Genomic DNA, 21914 nt, shown 5'->3' with positions numbered 1-21914 from the left:
AGAATACATGCAATTTTCTGTCATAATTTGTCATTTAAATGTTATTATATCGAATCAAGATTATATCGAATTGTGAACCTCATATCGTACATCAAACCAAATTATGAGATTACCAAATCGTCCCATCCCTACTGTATATGTGAAGGAGAGCAGTTATAGGTTATGTTCCCCTGGTGTCCTCTCACCTGAGCTCATAAGTAGTACAGCTTGTAGCAGTGCCACCTCAGAGTCATCCAAGTTAAACTGCGCCAGGCTCTTGCCCAAGTCGAAGATGGCGTCCGACACCACACCCAGCCCTCCATTCTTCAGCTGCTCTCGTTTAACAGCCATCTCTCCACTGAGGGTCAGGGTCTCACTTTCTGGGTCATACCGAACTGCGGCACGTAGGGACATGATCTCCATACAGCAGCCCTTCAGCAAGATGATCTGATCCTCACAAGGCAGCTAGACAGGTTACAAATCACATCATAATGCATATTTATATAACCTTATAATGGAGAAGTGCAAAACAAATCAAATTTACTAGCTGGTGGGTTGCCTGAATGACTAGTCGACTAATTAGTCTTATAACCCCTGAATAATTACACCTATTTCCGGTTCACTTGAGCCCAAACATTTGCATTTTTCTAGGGAAGTTTACGTAAAACGCGTTCTTGGGTTCAAAAACAGCTAGACAGAGAGCAAAGGAATGGAACAGAATGCACACATCTTGAGAAGCGCTTATAAAAGTTGGACAATTTTGAACTCAACACAGCATCTTAAAAATGCAGGGCCCTATTTTAAGAGTGCTAGCACTAAGCGCAGCACTACGCGATAAGTCAGTGTACATGGCCATGAAGTTTTGGTATTTTCATGCAAGCATGCGCCAAGTCTAGGATTGCAATTTAATTCTGAGGTTCTTCTCCGGTTATTTCACTGTGTGCGTCATATTATATAGTCCATTTTCTGTCAAACAACAGCGCTATAAACAAAGACAGCACATTCATAAGAAGTTGGTAGTGTAAATGGGCTATATGCAATATTGCAAATCATGGCTAGTATTAAGTATTGTAATGGCCTTTCAGTTTATGTTGTGGATTTTTGCACGCACTTCACTTCTACCAGTCGATTTTGCTTTAAAAAATGTATTTATTTATTGAAACACAAAAACATTAAACCAAAATTATTTCTAAATTCAAATTACACTTCAAATGAAACAAAAATATAATCAAAATAACAAAGTGGTCAAACAAATCCTATTTAACCACGGCAAACATTTTTCCCTTTGCAACTTCTTCTACCAGCCTCTTTTGCAGTGACTTAATACAAAACTCTATGACAACAGGTGGAATTTTTTTTAATACAAATTAGATCATAAATACAGTTGTAAATATAATCATAATAATATTAATAATAACTGAAAAAATAAACCAAATCTCAAACATTTTTGTTTCATAAAACAGCTACAACAGTGATCGTCTGGGACATAATTTCATGTTCCACTATATTTTCAGAGTTTGGATATGCAGTTTATTAACCACCTGCTGGTGGAATCTGCAAACTACAAAAGCAGAAACTGAGATTAGACTTGGTTCTGAAAAGTCTTAGCGCAATGACCTATTTTTCAGGAAATTAGCAAACGTCATTAATATATAATGCACCCACAGTTTGCACGCATAGCATACAACCACAGATACCGCAAACATTTCCACCCAAGGCAACTTGGGCTTTGCGCTGGCACGAGAATTGCGCTTACAATTAGCACTCTCATGAAAATTAGATAAGACGTTGCACACGGTTATTGCGCGTTGCTCCTACCATGGTCACGAAAATAGAGCCATAATATTTGTGGTGGGACACTTAAAAAAAAAAATTAAGACTCCACGCAAAGGCCAAAGATGTCCATCTGAATATGTATGGCTGTTGCGGCAGCATTTAAAAAGGGATGAATTTAAAGATGCAATTTTTCTGAGATGGTTTTACCATGTAAACTGTCTAACAGCTAAAGGAAAGCAGGCTGTCAGCATGCTAATTAATGCACTGTCACTAAAAAATATTAAATACACATAACAAAAAATCGGGACACATCCCTATCATCTAAAGGCCAAACATCTTGTGTGATAATGTTTATACTGACATTTCATGAATGTTAACATCAGTTATAAAAGCAACATGGTTCAGTCAGGTGGCAGATGAGCATAAATTATTCCCTTACTATGTATAATTATTACTTTTTTTGCGTTACAGTGTGTGATGTATAACATAAAATGCAGAAACACAGGGGGCATAACACTCAGTGTAGAAAATAAACATGGAGGCAGTGGATACGTATGGATTATAGTGTCAATTTATGGTGTAGACAATAACAATTTTGCTGCCATAAGTGTGTTGTGTTGTCTACTGTGCAAGAATGTTCACACATGTGGTTAAAGTAGAGTTGGTGAATGCCAAGTATGGAGAATGCCACATTGCCATGACTAATGTAATTCTGCAATATGACATTCAAGTTTATTCACACATTCACCAAAGTCACAATTCTTTCCAACATAAGAGACAGAACCAATAACAAACCCCCACCCCCAAACACACAAATTGACACAACACCAAACTATGTGCTCCTTCAGCTGAATCATTTTAGCAATAATGAATAACACAAATTCACAGCTGCAAAGCAGCATATCTTTGGCTAATTAGGCTGGCGGAGGCTAAGGTCTATTATAATAACAAGGGAGGAAGCTTGAACTTGACAAGCTAATTACTACAGAACACATATACTGCCAGTAGCTCTAAAAATTAACAGGTCGTACAATAAAAAAACGACACAGACAACAATGAAACCTAATCGCACACCAAACTCACCTCCGAAAACATGGGCAATTTTTTGGCAAAGTCGACGACGCGTGTGATGGCTGGGGTGATGATCTTGGTAAACTCACTGAAGGCCTCCAGATCCACTTTGTCTCCATCTGATGTGGGGGCCACTGGAGACTGACCGATGTCCTCTGGCTATGCACACAAAGATTTACAGAAGGTTAAAAGTGGCTTTCACCAGGGAACACTTGGCAAAAAACCTGTGAAACAAATTAGGAGCCATAACTCTCTACAACTTCAGGGTAGCTTTTGCAAAAAGAAATATTTTCCATTAAAACTGAGTATAAAGAACATTGAGGACATGGAATAAATGTTGTGGTCGATCGTTATAGGTTTTCCCAATGGCCAATGCCGATACCAATAGTTTATGTAGAGAGCATGGTGGCTGATGGCGGTATTACAGTATATTAACACATATAACATAGGACAAAGCCAAACAACAAACTGCCCGGATTACAAGTGCATGGCTGCATAAGCAGTGCGAGAGCGCGAGTGCTAGATTATCCTGCCAGCAGACCTGATCTGTCTCCAACAGAGAATGTGTGCCGCATTATGAAGCGCAAAATATGGCAATGAAGGCCCCATACAAATGCGCAGCTGAAGATCGGCATAATGAATGAATGGGGGAAAATTTTGCTTGCTAAATTTAACAAACTTGTGTCTTTAGTGTCCAAACACTTAATAAGTGCTAATAAAAGAAATGGTGATGTTACACAGTGACAAACACTTGACTGTCCCAAATTTTGAGTGTGTTGCGATCATCTGATTTGAAATGAGGCTATATAAAAAATAAAACTAAAAATCACAAGATATAACATCAAATAATGTGTTTTCAATATAGCACAGGGTGAACAGAATTTACAAATCACTCCTTTTTGTTTTTATTAGCATTTTCCACACTGTTTTCGGAATTGGGGTTGTACAGTTTAATGATAGAAAACAAGGTTTTCTTGTTACAATTTAAACTAACAATTTTGCACAATATTTACTTAAAATTCACTAAAAATATTTGAAAACTATTGTTACAAAATATGATTAAACCAGTGTGATCACTCTAGGCTGGTCCCTGAGGTGTGATCTGCATTCACACCACTGAGAGGGACTGAAGCGGTTGTCATAATGAAACAGCTGCTCAAAACAGTCTTTTCAACCACACAACGGCTTTACTTTTTGTTGCCAACATTCAAATAATCACAGAAGTACTGGGAGAAAAGTTTATAGTTTGTTTGAACCAGCTGTTTTGATAAGGCAATGTTTTTTGACATCAAAGAATGTATTAGTTAACTAGTAAGTCCACTCGAGCTTTCTCCTAGTTTGTCCATCACTCATTTTCAACACTTTTGGGGCAACAAGTGGAGGGGCTAGTTTCTTATCTTTGCTATGAAGAACGTAGAATGCCATGCAGTATTGTAATGTAAACAACATGGCTGCGCACAAACCGGTAATCGAATTCGCAATCACATCTTGTCAATCATAACACTGTGTAACAAATGTTTTTTTTTGTTTTGTTTCCTGGGGAGTATGTGTTATTTCCTAATTGCTTATGCCTTAAAACTTTAGAAAATGGCTATTATTCCCCACAAATTTCTTTCACAGCTCACTGACAGCTCATCCAGGAGCCTCAAAGCCGTGCTGTTCCATAATGGTAACAAGTACCCATCTCTTACCCTGGCTCACTCGGTGCACCTCAAAGAGGATTACAACAGCATCAAAACCTTGCTGGATGCCTTGAAGTACGATGAGTACATTTGGGGGCTGATTCATGAAAGTGATTTACAGTATAATTGTAAATCTCGAAAAACGACTCACTTCTAAATCTTTTGTAGTCATTTTTGTATAACTTTAGTATAAATACATGTTAATTTGGATTCATATGTTGTTTTTTTCTGACTTCATGTGAACGAAAAGACACAAATTCGCCCGTTTTCTCATTGGAAATAGGCAAATTTCAAAATATCACTGTCCTGGTCACAAAAGCAAAGTTTGTGGGGAATAATAGCCATTTTCTATACTTTTGAGGCATAAGCAATTAGGAAATAACACTTACTACCCAGGAACAAAAATTGTGTTATATAGTGTAATCAATCATTATAATAGAAACATATTAAAATCACAAGTACACATAGAAGTTGTAAATTTAAGAAGAGAATATACAGTATGTATGATGGAAAATGTGTACTTAAAGGTGAAGTGTGTAATTTCTGCTACTAGTGGCACCGAAACGGAATTACAAAAATAAAGTATGTTTTCAAACAACCTTTGGCAACACACCTCATACTCATCTAGCCTTTTCGCACTCTCTGATTCCCTATGAAAAAATAGGCAATACTAAATAAAAGGTGATAAACGTTTAATGTTGTTTGAACAAGATCACTATAACATGAACACACTGGGCAGGAAGCGTGGCAGAGGAATCCGGTCATCCAATAACATTGCCGGATTGAATGGCAGCTGGGTGTTTGGTGCGCGGGATCGAGCACATGAAGTAGGATGGTTCTGGTAATTAGTAAGCGGCGCCCTAGGCGAGACTATTTTGGTGCCCTAGGTGAGATCGCTGTTGTTCATGGGGGAGGCAGCAGAGTATTAGCAACTTGAGCGGCGATCTCGTTATTGGCACTCACGTTTGCCAGAGCGATCTCATCATTGGTGGTGTGTGTGTGTGTGTGTGTGTAACTTGTAAATGTGACGCCAGTGTCTTCGAGTTTTGGCTTTAACATCTGTAGACAAAGCTAAATTTCTTTCCCTCTGTATCAGTCTGCCATAGTTGTTCATATTTTCCTGGCTGAACGGCTAGTTCAAGTAGCCATGCCCCAAACTCACACTTTAGGCGGAGCTAAAAAAGGATGGGTGGAGCTGAAAAACATCAATATTTTGATGGTACCTGGGAGGCTCAGTGTTTATACTTTTGGGGGAGGTAAACCCATGAATGGCTTACTTATAGTTGTCAATGAACAATAAACTGGGAAAATATAATGTATTTTGACATAAAAAAAGTTACACATTTCACCTTTAATAAAGAACAATATTTGTGTGTATTAGACAAAGATATACATAATATATTATTATACATATGGAAATTTACATAAGTTACAAAGTCAAATAAGAGGTAGTGGAAATTTTATAATAGTGCAAGTATTATAGGATGTGCAAAATGCTCCAAATAAAGTGCAGAGACAGCATCAAAAGTAGAGGTAGTTAAAGACAGAGGTAGCATGTTGTACTGTAAGTGTAAGGGTCAGATATGATGATCAGTTGAGGGATGTGTGTGTATTAGAAGGCGATGGTGTGATGTTGATGAGGGTTCAACTTCATCTGGGAGACAGCTCTGGGGAAGAAGCTATTCCTAAGCCTGGTAGTGAATGCTCAGATAAGTCTGTACCACCTTCCGGAGGGCAGGAGGGAGAATAGACTATAGTTCGTGTGGGTGGGCTCTGTTATGATGCAGAGAGCTCTGGTCTTGCAACGCAGGTTGTTGAGATCTTCGACGGCCCATAGCTTGATGCCAGTAAAGTTTTGGGCAGTTTTGACTACCCACTGTAAAGATTTCCGGTCCAGTGATGTGCAGATGTCATACCAGACTGTGATGCAGTGGGTGAGGATGGCTGAAGAAGGCTGTTATTAAACTTGATGAAATGATAACAGCCAAATTGACCCCTTCCATTAATCAAATTCCGTTAATTCTGTTCAGCTGATACCAATAATCTTAAAATGGCCTAATATCGGTGGATTAATCAGTCTGGCCGATATATCGGTCTATCTTTATTTGTGTGGACAACAGCCTTCCCTTATGTGAGTGCAGCCCTGCCCCTACAATCGCCACCCTGCAGGCTCCAACTTTAGTGGGCAATGAGAAAGGAGGACCGCCGTAACACACACTGCTAGCAGCGCATGTCGATTATACTCAGCTAGGACACTACACCCCCTTTTAGTTATCTCTATAATGCCACTGGAAACTTTATTTACCCTCTTATATGTCCCTCTCTTTGAAAATAAGTGACTCTCTCTGAGGCCTGACACCACACCTATTATGTCTGTCATCGCTCACCCTGCATCAGTGTACAGTTCAGACACAAGTAACAAGAGGCAACTCCAGCAGCAAGCACAGAGATGAATGTGTTGGCTTTGGCTTCTCAGTTATGTAAGCTGATAGCCTTGGAATACCTCAGGGTAGAGTATCCTCAGGGTGGATTAGGGGTCAGCTATGTAAAAATCCTGGATAAACATCCAAGTTGGCCTCTGCATTTGGAGCAACATTCAACTATGTATGCAGTAAGAGGGGTGTTACGTGACTGAGTCAGAAGAGAGGGAACATGCTTTCAAGTGGCAGAACTGCATTAGCCGTGATATGTAATGAGTGAATTATAGCTCTGCAGGCTGGCCATTGCATATACTTTATGAATGCGAGAAACAGCTATGACTCAAGGATTGCATATCTGCAGCCTGTTTCTCCAACCCACACCTCTAACATTATAGGAATAACACATGAATAAGCTCTCAGGAATGGAGGGTGAAAGTGAAAGAGGAAAAAGAGAGTTAGCAAAAGGGAGAGAGAGAGTTCAATATATAGAGAAAGATTCAGAAGTAAGGGAGAGAAAAATACTTTCTGGGATCAGATTTGTGAGGGCTGATGAGCAGAGATGAGTGGCAAGTTATGGGCAGTCTCCGGCTGCCCTTCACCCCACAATCACTGGCATCCTTCATCAGGGTGGAAGTCACCTCTTGCAGCACAAATGCACATTGATTTCTTTTGCTCCTAAAAAGCGCAGTGACAGCAATAAACAAACACACTAAAATCAAGGCAAGACTAAACAGAAAAATGTGTAGCGAGAGGCTTCACACAAATAATGTAGTGTGACCAATAGTGCGTTTCACAGAGAAGCTGTGAGAAAAAAACAAGGGTCACCTAGGTACAATTATGACAAATATCATAATTGTCAATTATTTCCCTTTTATACTCCAATCCTGATAAATTATTTATAAATTAAAATCCTTTTTTTTTGTGTGGAACAACTTCATGCCATATTCTTTATGTGGGCTACACATCCAAAACAAGCTGAGAAATGTTTTCGTAAAATACTTCTGCTTGGTCAACTTCACATTTGCCCTCTTCGCAGCATGAAAATCAAAACTGTTATTACAATTTTTAATAAATTATACAAAGAAAGCATGTGCAAATTTCCTGTTCCCTATCTGTCACTCACTCGACGTTGTGTCGATGTAGTGACACTAGGGGTCACTCTTGGGAGCCCCAAACACCTCTGCTTTTTTTGAAAAAAGGCCAATGAGAATTGGCGAGTGGAATTTGCATGCCACTCCTCCGGACATACGGGTATAAAAGGAGCTGGTATGCAACCACTCATTCAGATTTTCTCTTCAGAGCCGAGTGGTTCTATTCATTGAAGCTGAATTCATCCGCGGAGTTCATTCACCTCATCTGCTGGATTCTACGGCGCATTTCAGCGGCTTCTCCCCCTCTGCACCCGTGGAGTGCAGAGAACGCCCCTAGGCGCTTCGGCAGAACAACTAAAAGAGTATATTCTAAAAGAAGTATATTTTCTTTCTAAAAGAGCGGCACACATGGAACGTCTTTTTAAAGATGCTTTTCCATTTGTGCATTATTCCTGGTTGCGGTCGTTATCTCTCCGCTTCTGACGGCCACGATCGCTGTCTTACGTTTCTGGGCACTGCCCATGCAGAGACATTGTTCGTGGATGGATCTTGTCCTCATTGCGAGAACATAACCATGGCAATGTTGCGGTCGTGGCTTGCATTCGTAAGAAAGCAAGCCACCCCAGCGGCTCCTCACCTCGGTCCTTCTACCTACGGGTATGAGGCCGTGCCGAGCACGATTTGGGGACCTCAATGGTACCACCTCCGCCGGGTATCCCCCCACAGACCTCCCATTCCCCAGCACGCTCACTTGCCCCGGTCGGGCACTTGGATGAGATCTCCGGCTCGTCTCAGGGCGAGTTCGACCTCTCGTTCAGAGCCCGGGAAGAAGACGAGTTATCAAGCGTAGCATCGGAGAGCGGGCTCGTCCAGTCAGACGCAGAGGCTTCGACTGGGCTTCCTCCTTCGGGAATGGTCGCCCAGTCCCAGGCCGATGCGGAAATGACGGACATGCTTTCCCGGGCGGCCGCGAGCGTTGGGCTAGAGTGGAACCCTCCACTCTCCCCTGAACCCTCGTGGCTTGACGATTGGTTCCTGGGCTCCGTTCCTTTCTTCCCGGAAGTGCATGAGGAGCTGACAAGATTGAGGGAGGCACCTTTTACTGCCCGGTCCTGGTCTTTCAGCTCCCCCGCTCTTGCTACCCTCGATGGTGGAGCGGCCAGGGGGTATTCAGTGATCCCCCAGGTGGATAAGGCGCCCGAAGTTCCCGGCCAGAGCCTGTAGGTTTACGTCGTCCCTGACGGCTAAGGCCTATGGTGCCGCTGGACAAGCTGCCTCTGCCCTGCACGCCATGGCTCTCCTGCAAGTACACCAAGCCAAGGTGCTAAAAGAACTGCACGAGGGTAGTTCTGACCCGGGATTGATGCAGGAACTGCGCACAGGTGACCGACCTTGCTCTCCGGGTGACGAAGGTCACGGCACAGTCTCTCGGGCAGGTGATGTCCACCCTGGTGGTCCAGGAGAGCCACCTTTGGCTCAACTTGGTTGAGATGCGAGAGGCTGACAAGGCACGGTTCCAGGTTGGCCTATTCGGCGACACCGTCGAGGACTTTTCCCAGCAGTTCTCGGCGGTGAAGCAGCAGACAGAGGCAAACAACACATCCTGCCTCGGTACGGCTCAAGACCCCGCACCCCGTCTGCTCATTGCGAAGGGCGTCCTTCTGCAACAACAACACCGGCTTCGCCGCAGCCCGCCCCATGGCCCGGCCCCGGCGTGAAGCCCAACACAGGAAGCAGATGCCACCCGTCTCATGGCCGGCCGCTAAGAACCCAAGGAAGGCTTTGAAGCGCCCCTGAGACAGACAACCCAGGGCAAGGAGACCCGCTTCTCTGGAGCTGGTGAGCAGACCGCTCCATCCCCGAGTGGAGGGCTGGGAGGAGAATCTTTTGTTTTCATTTAATTTCGCCGCATGTCCAAAAGGCTGCGGTACCCAAAAATTCAACAAAAGAGCGGTTTTCTTGTTCCCTGGGTCACATGTCCAGTGTGCACGGCTGTCTTCATGACCACCATCTACCGTAACATCTTTGCAGGTATGGCGCTCCAGCGGCGGTCCCCCCGCCGGCACAAACACGCCCACACGGGATTGTGTCCGGTGGACTATGGGGATGAGACTCCTCCTCCCCCCTCCTCGGCCAATCTTATGGTGGGCGGCAGGAGCCAGGTAAGCGCTTCGATGTCCCTGGACTCAGCACGGCAATGGGGGTCGAATCCCCTCGACATGGCACCTCGAGCTCCGCCCCACTGCAAGGCCCCACCCGCCGGTATGTCCGACGTGATCATTCCCTTGGTCCCCCTCTCCCGGAGTTTGGGCGCGTGGCTCGCGCTTTCCAACCCGTCGCAATGGCTGACACGGACTGTCCGACTCGGCTACGCAATTCAGTTCGTCAGGCGCCCGCCCAGGTTCACCTCGGTGAAGGGCGAGAACGCCGCTATCTTGCGTGCAGAGATGGGCATGGCGCCGCGGGACCATCACGCCGATTCAGCCCTTGGACCGACCTTGCATTTCTACGGGCAGGGGTTCCCATAGAGCAGGTCTCCAGGCGCGTCGTGGTTACAACAGATGCCTCCAAGACGGGTTGGGCGCCGTATGCAATGGGCACACAGCCGCCGGCTCCTGGATTGGCCCGCGGCTGCGTTGGCACATCAACTGCCAAGAGTTGTTGGCAGTACTGCTCACCCTGCGGAGGTTTCGGCCGTTGATCCAGGGCAAGCACGTGTTGGTCCAGATGGACAACACAGTGATAGTAGCGTACATCAACCGCCAAGGCGGTCTATACTCCCGTTGCATGTCACAACTCGCCCGCCATCTCCTCCTCTGGAGTCAGCAGCACCTCAAGGCGCTACGAGCCACTCACAACCACAACACCGCAGCGGACATGCTGTCACATCAGGTTACCCTCAGGGGAGAGTGGAGACTCCACCCTCAGGTGGTCCAGCTGATTTGGAGTCGATTCGGTTGAGCACAGGTAGACCTGTTTGCCTCCCGGGAATCCTCCCACTGCCCGCTTTGGTATGCCCTAACCGAGGCACCCCTCGGTATAGATGCGCTGGCACACAGCTGGCCCCCTGGACTACACAAATATGCTTTTCCCTCAGTGAGCCTACTTGCACAGATCCTGTGCAAGGTCAGGGAGGACGAGGAGCAGATCATCCTAGTAGCACCCTACTGGCCCACCCAGACGTGGTTCTCGGATCTCACACTGGTAGACACGATCACTCAGGCTAGGGCTCCCTCTACGAGGTGCCTGTATGCTTTGAAGTGGAGTCTGTTCGCTAAGTGGTGTTCTTCCTGACGTGAAGACCCCCAGAGATGTACAGTCGGATCGGTGCTTTCCTTCCTGTAGGAGAGGCTGGAGGGACGGCTGTCCCCCTCCACCCTGAAGGTGTATGTAGCCGCTATTTCGGCTCATCACAATGCAGTAGATGGTAAGTACTTGGGGAAGCACGACTTGATCATCAGGTTCCTGAGATGCGCTAGGAGGTTGAATCCCTCCAGACCGTGCCTCGTCCCCTCGTGGGACCTCTCTGTAGTCCTTCGGGGTCTACAGGGAGCTCCCTTTGAGCCCTTGGAGTCAGCTGAGCTTAAGCACTCTCTTTGAAGACTGCCCTCCTGACTGCGCTCACTTCCATCAAAAGGGTAGGGGACTTGCAGCATTTTCTGTCAGCGAATCGTGCCTGGAGTTCGGTCCGGGTTACTCTCACGTGATCCTGGGACCCCAACCAGGCTATGTGCTCAAGGTTCCCACGACCCCTTTTAGGGATCAGGTGGTGAACCTGCAAGCGCTGCCTCAGGAGGAGGCAGACCCAGCCTCGGTGTTGCTGTGTCCAGTGCGAGTTTTACGCATCTATTTGGATCGCACGCAGAGCCTTAGAAGCTCCGAGCAGCTCTTTGTCTGCTTTGGTGGACAGCAGAAATGGAGTGCTGTCTCCAGACAGAGGATCGCCCACTGAGTCATTGATGCCATTGCGATGGCATATCATGCTCAGGATGTGCCACCCCCTGCGGGGTTACAAGCCCACTCCACCAGGAGTGTGGTGGCCTCCTGGGCCCTGGCCAGTGGTGCCTTTTGGCAGACATCTGCAGAGCAGCGTGCTGGGCAACACCTTTGCAAGGTTCTACAATCTCCGGGTTGAGCTGGTCTCATCCCGTGTATTGGCAGGCACGAGCAGGTAAGTTCCGGGACAACTGGCCGGGTGTTCCACTTGCGCATAGCCCTTTTCCCCTCCCTTAAGGTAAAGACGTGCGCTCTTGACTCCCAGTTGTGTTCACAGACTGTGATCCCTGGATGACGTTCCTCCTTAGCCCTCTGGCAGTTGAGTTTGCTGAGAAACTTGTTGACCGGCCCAGTATGTGTGCTAATGAGCCCCTGTACTGAGGTAGGTGCTCCACATGTGCTGGTTCCCCGAAGGCGACCCCATGTGATATCTCCCACAAAATCGTCTCCCTGTTGGCAAACTGCGTCTTCCTTGGGCAGAGGCCCCTCTGCCCCCGGTCGCCATGCTCTGTAGAAACTCCTCCCCCTTTGGGTAGGACTTACCATGGGACCTCTCCACATGTCATACTTACGACAAGACTCGGTAAGACCATGTGAGTATTCCACTCAAAATACCCCCCCTTTTTGAGCGGGGTGTGGTCTCCGCGGTGTCTTCCCCTTGGGAGGGACACCCCCCGACGCAGACACTTATGGCTCCCAGTCAGTTAACAAATTCCACTCTTTTCGGGGAGAAAAGAGAGGGAAAGAGGCCTCGGCTGGGCTAGCCTGTCCCTATAGTTGGGCAGTCGACTTGTTCCTGATGGACCGTTCGACGCGTATAAGAGCGTTGGGGGAGGTTACGTGACAGCCTGGTGTGCTGGCTACGAGGTACACAGAGGTCTGCCCATCACACACCGCCAGTTCACGTAACACAGTTCAGCTAGTTGTGGCGTTTTGTATAGGGACCCCTAGTGTCACTACATCGACACAACGTCGAGTGAGTGACAGATAGGGAACGTCCTGGTTACTTTCGTAACCTCCGTACCCTGATGGAGGGAACGAGACGTTGTGTCCCTCTTGCCACAACACTGAACTACCCGCTGAAATGGCCGGGACCTGGTCTCGGCTCCTCAGCACAAAACCTGAATGAGTGGTTGCATACCAGCTCCTTTTATACCCGTATGTCCAGGGGAGTGGCATGCAAATTCCACTCGCCAATTCTCACTGGCCTTTTTTAAAAAAAAGCAGAGGTGTTTGGGGCTCCCAAGAGTGACCCCAAGCGTCACTACATCGACACAACATCTCGTTCCCTCCATCAGGGAACGGAGGTTACGAAAGTAACCAGGATGTTTCAGGCAACTGTTTGAGCTGGCAGATCTGCACAAGCTCACGCAGATCTGTAGTCTCGCAAATAATTGCGCTATAATAAACAAAGCTGTCTATTATGCAGAGTAAATCTTTCATTTATAATGTCTCCACCTTATTGGTTATAATGGGGATGTTACAACATCTATGTTACATGCTTTTTGTTTTGGTTCTAAAGTTTCGTTTAATTGCCAGGTGTTGTTTCTTCAAATGTAGTTTTTCATTGAGAACAGAAGCAAAACTTAAAACACATCTGTGGAGCAGACTGTTTAAAACAATGGCGATTGCTTTAAGACTACATGGGAATCACTGCTTCCCCTAAAACTTGAAAAACAAAATGCTGCAATGACGAGTTCAATATGTACAAATAATCTGTATATATTAAATATTACTCTTTGTGCCTTTCAACATTTTAGCGAATAATAGTGTAAAATATCACACATCACTACCGCTCTGTTCATTCAAGTAATGCAATCTGCCTTTTTCTGCATAAATATGTCCATTAAAGACAGTGGACACAAGGCCCAGCGCCACTGACTCAGTAGGAGTCTATGGCACATACCTGTACCATTCAAATTGATTGGACGAGAGGAACGCTTTGCTTCTCTAGGAGTCTAAGGGCGAGTTCGGAATAGCATACTACTATACTACTCTTACTATTTTTGCCATAGATATTTATGGTAGAAGTAGTAAGAGTAGTATGGGTAGTATGCCATTCGGAACTCAGTCTATGAGAGCCTCATGAACGTTATTTGCACTGGATCAGCATATGATTGCCTATTGGACATTGGGCTTTCAATCAATGTATTTTTGTCTCACCTGGAAGCCCATCTTCTTTATATGATGACTGGTCAAGCTCTCAAGTGGGCGGTACTTTGCAACAAACGGCCAATAATTAAAAAGGTGATGTACTTGATTGACAGTGTATACAATGCAATAGCACTGCTGTTGAGCACATTGTTCAGCTGTTATTAGCAATCTGACATAACACATTTATTTCAGCTTTCAAAATTGAATATTATGTTGCAAAAACAGTTTTGAGCTTATCTAAAAATTTTCTTTAAGTAATTTCACTGTTTGAGTAGTAGTTTGAGCAGCTTTTGGAGCAACATTGCAGACACCCAAAAACCAGTCAATGCTTCCCCACTTTTGAAAAGCACCAGTCGCCACTGGTTTGAAGCTCACTCATTAGGATCATTTGTCAATTCTAGTTGTCAATTCTTCCGTTGGCTTATAGACCAACTAAAATGCCACTGATTCGCCACTGCATTCATGTGTGCAACAAACAAGTCTATGATTGGTTCCCATGCTCAACCTTTTGCAAAAAACACATCCTAAATAGAAACTTTTTAATCAACAGTAGTACACACAAATGGAGTATGTAATCAATGCTTTTCATGTTTAGTTAATCATGGCAGCCGTAAATGTAATCTTGATTATTTATTTGATTAGTTGTGCAGCCCTTGGCTCGCCTTTAGCTCTGTACACTATAGCTCAGAAAGACGAGTTGTTGAAATAATTACTTGTACAAATATTACCGTTCATTTGCCCTAAAGATGACAGGAAGCCTTGATATGAAATAATCTGATGAAAATTTACAGCGTAGACCGTGCAGAGAGCCAATGACTAGAAGGTAAATAAAACACAAAATAATTGTGTGTAGCAGTGTTGCTGTGTAGCTGTGTTGTGCTTCTAAGGTACTTCTGCTCATGTTTAGGATTTGTGTATTTGTGTTTACATTGTGCTGTCCCAGGCTTACAGGCCTGTTTTAACTATGCCGCACTGGTATATTGATGTAAGTTTTTACAAGGATGAGTCAAAGTGTGTGTTTGTGTGTGAGAGCAGTTCCTCGCTCTCTTCCTTCAGGAGGTGGTGGTGGTACTGACCCTGGAAACTTCCCAAGACTGTGTTTGCTTGTAGGACTCTAGTGTAAACTATTCTCTCTGCTGGTCCACCTCGGACTTCTCTCAATGCTAAAAACTTGGCATTGGACTTTCTCACCACAGATGTCTAAAGACAGCTCTGTTGGATTGTAGAAAGGAAGGATTGAGCTTTCCCATTGAGAGAGAGACAGCATTTTATCGAGGTCATGCAGGGTCTTGGCCGTGCCGTGTTATTGGAGGAATATCTTGGTAGTAAAGCTTATATAGGCTGAATTCTTTATGGGCCGTTTTATAGGAGTTCTCAACCCGGCCGGGGAAGTGGTTTCTCTCTCCCCTGTGGCTGATAGTCATGGGTCTAGCGCAAGCTGAATGTTTAGATTGGTGTGCGTCAGGGCTTTGATAGTATGCTTGTAATGTTTGGGAGGGCGGTGCGCGTTCTGCGGGTTGAGCAATGTGACTGTGGTTCTAAGACATGCTCGGATTCTCCACCGTGCTTATGCTTGCTTGTGCATCAGTGTATCTGAGTGTGATTATGTCTGTTTATCTATATACTACAGAGCGGAAGGCAGTCAGTGAACAATTATCCCGTAATCACAATGTCAAAAGACAATTTCTGTAAAACAAATACTGCAGAATATCTGACCTTCTAAACAATATGACACTGTATCTCAATCAGACCATTTTACAGTGCATTAAACCTTACAAACCATGCTTGAAAAAAATATAAAGTTAGAAATATTGTTAGTTTTGTGAGTTTGTACGAATGATATTACTGGCTCGGGGCCTGTGTAGCTCAGCGAGTATTGACGCTGACAACCACCCCTGGAGTCACGAGTTCGAATCCAGGGTGTGCTGAGTGACTCCAGCCAGGTCTCCTAAGCAACCAAATTGGCCCGGTTGCTAAGGAGGGTAGAGTCACATGGGGTAACCTCCTCGTGGTAGCATTTAGTGGTTCTCGCTCTCAATGGGGTGCATGGTAAATTGTGCGTGGATTGCAGAGAGTAGCATGAGCCTCCACATGCTGTGAGTCTCCGCAGTGTCATGCACAGCTAGCCATGTGATAAAATGCGCAGATTGACGGTCTCAGAAGCGGAGGCAACTGAGACTTGTCCTCCGCCACCCGGATTGAGGTGAGTAACCATGCCACCACGAGGACCTAGTAAGCAGTAGGAATTGGGCATGCCAAATTAGGGAGAAAAGGGGATAAAAAAATAAATAATGATATTACTTTCTGATTATTATTATTATTATTATTATTATTACAATTGTTTTTTTGTTTTTTTAGATATAATAATTATTAATAATAATAACAAAAAAGATATAATATGATGACTTCTACAATCATAACCGTCCAATCTGCCAAAGTAGCAGGACTTTAGAATAAAGTTCAGGACCAGAAAAGTTTTGTGCTGTTAATATTTCTCACTTCACGCTCATGGTTTATCACATCCTATTGGGTGGATGCATATGGTCAAGTCATTGAAATTTTTTAAAGCATAGACATTGTTTAAAATATTTCTAAAGTATTATAGGTGTGGGTGAAAATATGATCAATATTTAAGTCCTTTTTTACTATAAATGTCCACTTTCATGTTCTTCTTTTTTTGTTTTTGAACAAAAATGAATTCGCATTCTGCATGCATATCGCCAAATACTGGGCAGGGAGGAGAATTTATAATAAAAAGGACTTAAATATTGATCTGTTTCTCACTGACATCTATAATATCGGTTCCCTATCTGTCACTCACTCAACGTTGTGTCAATGTAGTGACACTAGGGGTCACACTTGGGAGCCCGAGACACCTCTGGTCTTTGATAAAAGGCCAATGAAAATTGGTGAGTGGTATTTGCATACCACTCCCCCGGACATACGGGTATAAAAGGAGCTGGTATGCAACCACTCATTCAGATTTTGCCTTCGGAGCCGAACGGTCGATGTTTACTGAGCTGACTGTTCATTCACCTCTGCTGGATTTGACGGCGCATTTCAGCGGCTTCTCCCTCCTCTGCACTGGTGCACTGCAGAGAACGCCCTTGGGCGCTTCGGCAGAAAAAAGAGAGTATATTTTCCTAAAAGAGTATATTTCTCTAAAAGAGCGGCACACATGGAATGTCTTTATAAAGACGCATCTTTTTAAAGATGCCTTTCCGTTTGTGTGTTATTCCTGGTTGCGGTCGTTACCTCACAACATCTGACGGTCACGATCGCTGTCTTTCGTGTCTGGGCGCGACCCACGCGGAGACAGCATTCGTGGATGGATCATGTACTAACTGCGAGAACATGACCATGGCAACGCTGCGGTCGCAGCTTGCTTTCGTAAGAAAAGCCCAGCGGCTCCCCGCCTCGGTCCTTCTACCTACGGGTATGAGGCCAGCGCAGCTAGCACTGGGGGCAATTTGGGGACCCCAATGGGACCACCTCTGCCGGGTATCCCCCCACGAACCTCCAATTCCCCAGCACGCTCGTCTGCCCCAATTGGGCTTCCGGATGAGTCCGCAGGCTTGTCTCACGGCGAGTTCGACCTCTTGTTCAGAGCCCGTGAAGCTGATGAACTCTCGAGCGCAGCATTGGAGAGTGGGCTCGTCCAGCTGGACACATAAGCCTCAGCTGGGCTCCCCCCCTCGGGTGCGGTTGCTCAGTCACAGGCTGATGCGGAAATGACGGACATGCTTTCCCGGGCAGTCGCGAGCGTCGGGCTAGAGTGGAACCCTCCACTCTCCCCTGAACCCTCGCGGCTCGATGATTGGTTCCTGGGCTCGCGGCGCCGCTCAAAGCAGCCACGCCCCACTCCAGTCCCTTTCTTCCTGGAAGTGCACGAGGAGCTGACAAGGTCATGGGAGGCACCTTTTACTGCCCGGTCCCGATCCTTCAGCTCCCCATACGCTCTGGTACGCCCTGACCGAGGCACCTCTCGGTATAGATGCGCTGGCACACAGCTGGCCCCCTGGCATTCGCAAATATGCGTTTCCCCCAGTGAGCTTACTTGCACAGACCCTGTGCAAGGTCAGGGAGGATGAGGAGCAGGTCATCCTGGTAGCACCCTACTGGCCCACCCAGACGTGGTTCTCGGACCTCACGCTCCTCGCAACAGCCCCCCCCCCCGGCAAATTCCCCTGAGGAAGGACCTTCTTTCTCAGGGATGGGGCACCATCTGGCACATGCGACCAGACCTCTGGAATCTCCATGTCTGGCCCCTGGATGGGAGGCGGAAGACCTAAGCGGTCTACCACCCGCGGTGGTAGACACGATCACTCAGGCTAGGGCCCCTTCTACGAGGCGCCTGTATGCCTTTAAGTGGCATCTGTTTGCTAAGTGGTGATCTTCCCGACGCGAAGACCCCCAGAGATTCCCAGTCGGATCGGTGATTTCCTTCCTGCAGGAGAGGTTGGAAGGGCGGCTGTCCCCTTACACCTTGAAGGTGTATGTAGCCGCTATAGCGGCACACCACGACGGTAAGTCCTTAGCGAAGCACAACCTGATCATCAGGTTCCTGAGAGGCGCCAGGAGGTAGAATCCCTTCAGACCATGCCTCGTTCCCTCATGGGACCTCTCTGTAGTTCTTCAGGGTCTACAGAGAGCCCCCTTTGAGCCTTTGCAGTCAGCTGAGCTTAAGGCACTCTCCTTGAAGACTGCCCTCCTGACTGCGCTCACTTCTATCAAGAGGGTAAGAGACCTGCAAGCGTTCTCTGTCAGTGAAACGTGCCTGGAGTTCGGTCCGGGCTACTCTCACGTGATCCTGAGACCCCGACCAGCTATGTGCCCAAGGTTCCCACGACCCCTTTTAGGGACCAGGTGGTGAACCTGCAAGTGCTGCCCCAGGAGGAGGCAGACCCAGCCCTGACATTGCTGTGTCCGGTGCGTGCTTTACGCATCTATTTGGATCGCACGCAGAGTTTTAGAGTCTCTGAGCAGCTCTTTGTCTGCTTTGGTGGACAGCAGAAAGGAAGTGCTGTCTCCAAGCAGAGGATCGCCCACTGGCTCATTGACGCCATAACTAAGGCATACCATGTCCAGGACGTGCTGCCCCCGGTAGGGCTATGGGCCCATTCTACCAGGGGTGTAGCGGCCTCCTGGGCCTTAACCAGGGGCGCCTCTCTAACAGACATTTGCAGAGCAGCAGGCTGGGCAACACCCAACACCTTTGCGAGGTTCTACAATCTCCGGATGGAACCGGTTTCGTCCCGTGTAGTGGCATGCACAAGCAGGTAAGTCCGGGACAGCCGTCTGGGTGTATCACTTGCGCATAGCGCATTTTACTTACCCTGAGCTGAAGACGTGCGCCGTTAACTCCCAGTAGTGTTCACAAACTGTGTTCCCTGGTTGGCCCCTCTGCCCCAGTCACCATGCTTGCAGTAACTCCTCCCCCGTAGGGCAGGACCTACCTTGGGACTCCCCCACATGGCATACTTCCGACATAGCTCGGCAAGACCATGTGACATATTTCCACTTAAATACCAACCCCCCCCCACCTCTCTGGGCAGGGTGTGGTCTCCACGGTGTCTTCCCCTTGGGAGGGACACCCCTCGACTAGACCTGGTGGGCCCAGTCGGCTAATCCCCCTTTTTTTAGGAAGTGGGAAAAAAAGGGGATAAGAGGCCACGGGCTAGCCCGTCTCTATCTTTTGGGTAGTCAACTTGTCCCCAAAGGGCTGTTCGACACTCATAACTGTGTTGGGGGAGGTTACGTGTCGGCCTGGTGCGCTGGCTATGAGGCACACAGTGATCTGCCCATCACACACCGCCAGTTCACGTAACACAGTTCAGCCAGTTGCGGCATTTTGTATAGGGACCCCTAGTGTCACTACATCAACACAATGTCGAGTGAGTGACAGATAGGGAACATCCTGGTTACTTGCGTAACCTCCGCTCCCTGATGGAGGGAACGAGATGTTGTGTCCCTCCTGCCACAATGCTGAACTACTCGCTGAAATGGCCGGGAACCTTGTCTCGGCTCCTCAGCATAAAACCTAAATGAGTGGTTGCATACCAGCTCCTTTTATACCCGTATGTCAGGGGGAGTGGTATGCAAATACCACTCGCCAATTTTCATTGGCCTTTTATCAAAGACCAGAGGTGTCTCGGGCTCCCAAGAGTGACCCCTAGTGTCACTAAATCGACACAACGTCTCGTTCCCTCCATCAGGGATTTAACCACTGGAGTCACATGTATTACTTTTATGCTACCTTTATATGCTTTTTGGAGCTTCAAAGTTCTGTTCACCATTCACTTGCACTGAATGGACCAACAGAGCAACGATGCTCTTCTAAAAATGTTTGTTTGTGTTCAGCAGAAGAAAGAAAGTCTTACACATCTGGGACCACATGAGGGTACATATTTATGAGAGAATTTTTATTTTTGGGTGAACTATTTCTTTAAGGTTTGACGGATGAAACTGCACGTTGATCGAACTCATTTATTAAATAACATCATGTCAGTTGTAATAAGACTTTCCAGTGCTATGGAAGCCACCTTCTTTTATATAAATTTTTTTCATCACTGTTTACAGGCATTATTTACAACTATCACAAGAACAGAAAAGGGGTTTGACTTCAGCATTAAAAAATCTGCCACTCAAGTTAGGTGTTATAAAAACAGGTAAGTCACAGGTGTAGCAGTTTGAACATAGCTTGTGTTTTGAAACAGCCTGCGGGTCTCTCCTAAACTTGTGCTTGGCAACTTTCTTTTCCTTTTCCTGTCAAAAGTTGACACCTTTTTTACAGGGGGTGGTATATTGTCCTACTGTCCACCACTGCAGATGGATTAATACCATCTGAACTTGCCTTCCTTCCCTCTTCATAAACAGACGATTCCACAAAGGCCCTGCTTGGCAGTGCTGTATTCATGTTATACCTGTCACTAACACTCACTTTAGCCCTGTCACAACTGCAAGAGCCATCTCAGGTTGAGCAGTCTGGTATCTTCACTCATTACATTGATTAGCAAGCTGTGTAAACACATGCTAATCCATGCTGACAGTCACGGTCACAGTGATGCGCTAAACTGAAATTTATTGTTGTGAGCTGACACACAGACAGACAGAAATGGCTATAAGTGTAGTCCTCTGTGTGTGTGTGTGTGTGTGTGTGTGTGAGAGAGAGAGAGAGAGAGAGAGAGAGAGAGCAAGCGAGAGATGGACATATGACAGCACAGAGTGTAAGTAAGGTAAACAGCTTGTGTTCTGACAATTCACTAAAAAATATAAATATTGTATGTCTCGTATTCAGTTGTTAGAATCACTGATTTACTTCAAAGTAATTATCCTTAATGTCCTTGTAGCTACTGTCTTTGTTATCAATAAAATGCCAAAATAAGCTTGACAAAGCCTTCTAAGATAGATCGATTACCAGGAACTTGCGTTTCTGTTTCCAGTGCGAGCCCTGTGCATTGGTGTGATGGTGAGCTTCTGTCACCATACGGATGAGCTCCCACTCTGAGCTGCTGGGTTCTGGCCGATTTTGCAGGGACTTCACCATCTCCTCTTTTTTCCTCTTCTCACGGTTCTCCTCAATCAAACGGCGCTTCGCAACCCGCTTTGAGTCATCCAGAACCACTACACCAAAGAGAGAGACAGATATAGAGGTTATTTCTTCAACAAGCATTAATACATTGCTAACTAAATGGTTGAAGGAGAAGACAAGAGCTTGAACAGTAACACTGTGTTCTAAAGGCGTG

General features: G+C 46.1%; 1 protein-coding gene across 9 annotated transcripts in view; it reads right to left on the bottom strand.

The window, feature by feature from the left end:
* The window catches only part of LOC127427490 (thyroid hormone receptor alpha-B), a 199600-nt gene that overhangs the window by 12087 nt on the left and 165599 nt on the right, over positions 1–21914 (bottom strand). For all 9 annotated transcript variants that reach the window (XM_051675136.1, XM_051675135.1, XM_051675137.1 and 6 more), the window contains 3 exons: positions 21587–21792; positions 2839–2985; positions 186–444 (listed from right to left, as the gene is read on the bottom strand). In XM_051675136.1, the coding sequence (XP_051531096.1) occupies positions 186–444; positions 2839–2985; positions 21587–21792 (612 nt within the window). The remainder of the gene's footprint in view (positions 1–185; positions 445–2838; positions 2986–21586; positions 21793–21914) is intronic.

The sequence above is a fragment of the Myxocyprinus asiaticus genome, chromosome 36 (genome assembly GCF_019703515.2).
Source record: "Myxocyprinus asiaticus isolate MX2 ecotype Aquarium Trade chromosome 36, UBuf_Myxa_2, whole genome shotgun sequence".
Classification (NCBI taxonomy): Eukaryota; Metazoa; Chordata; class Actinopteri; order Cypriniformes; family Catostomidae; genus Myxocyprinus; species Myxocyprinus asiaticus.
Note: the sequence above shows the minus strand (reverse complement) of the source record. Positions and strands in the feature narration are given on the sequence as shown.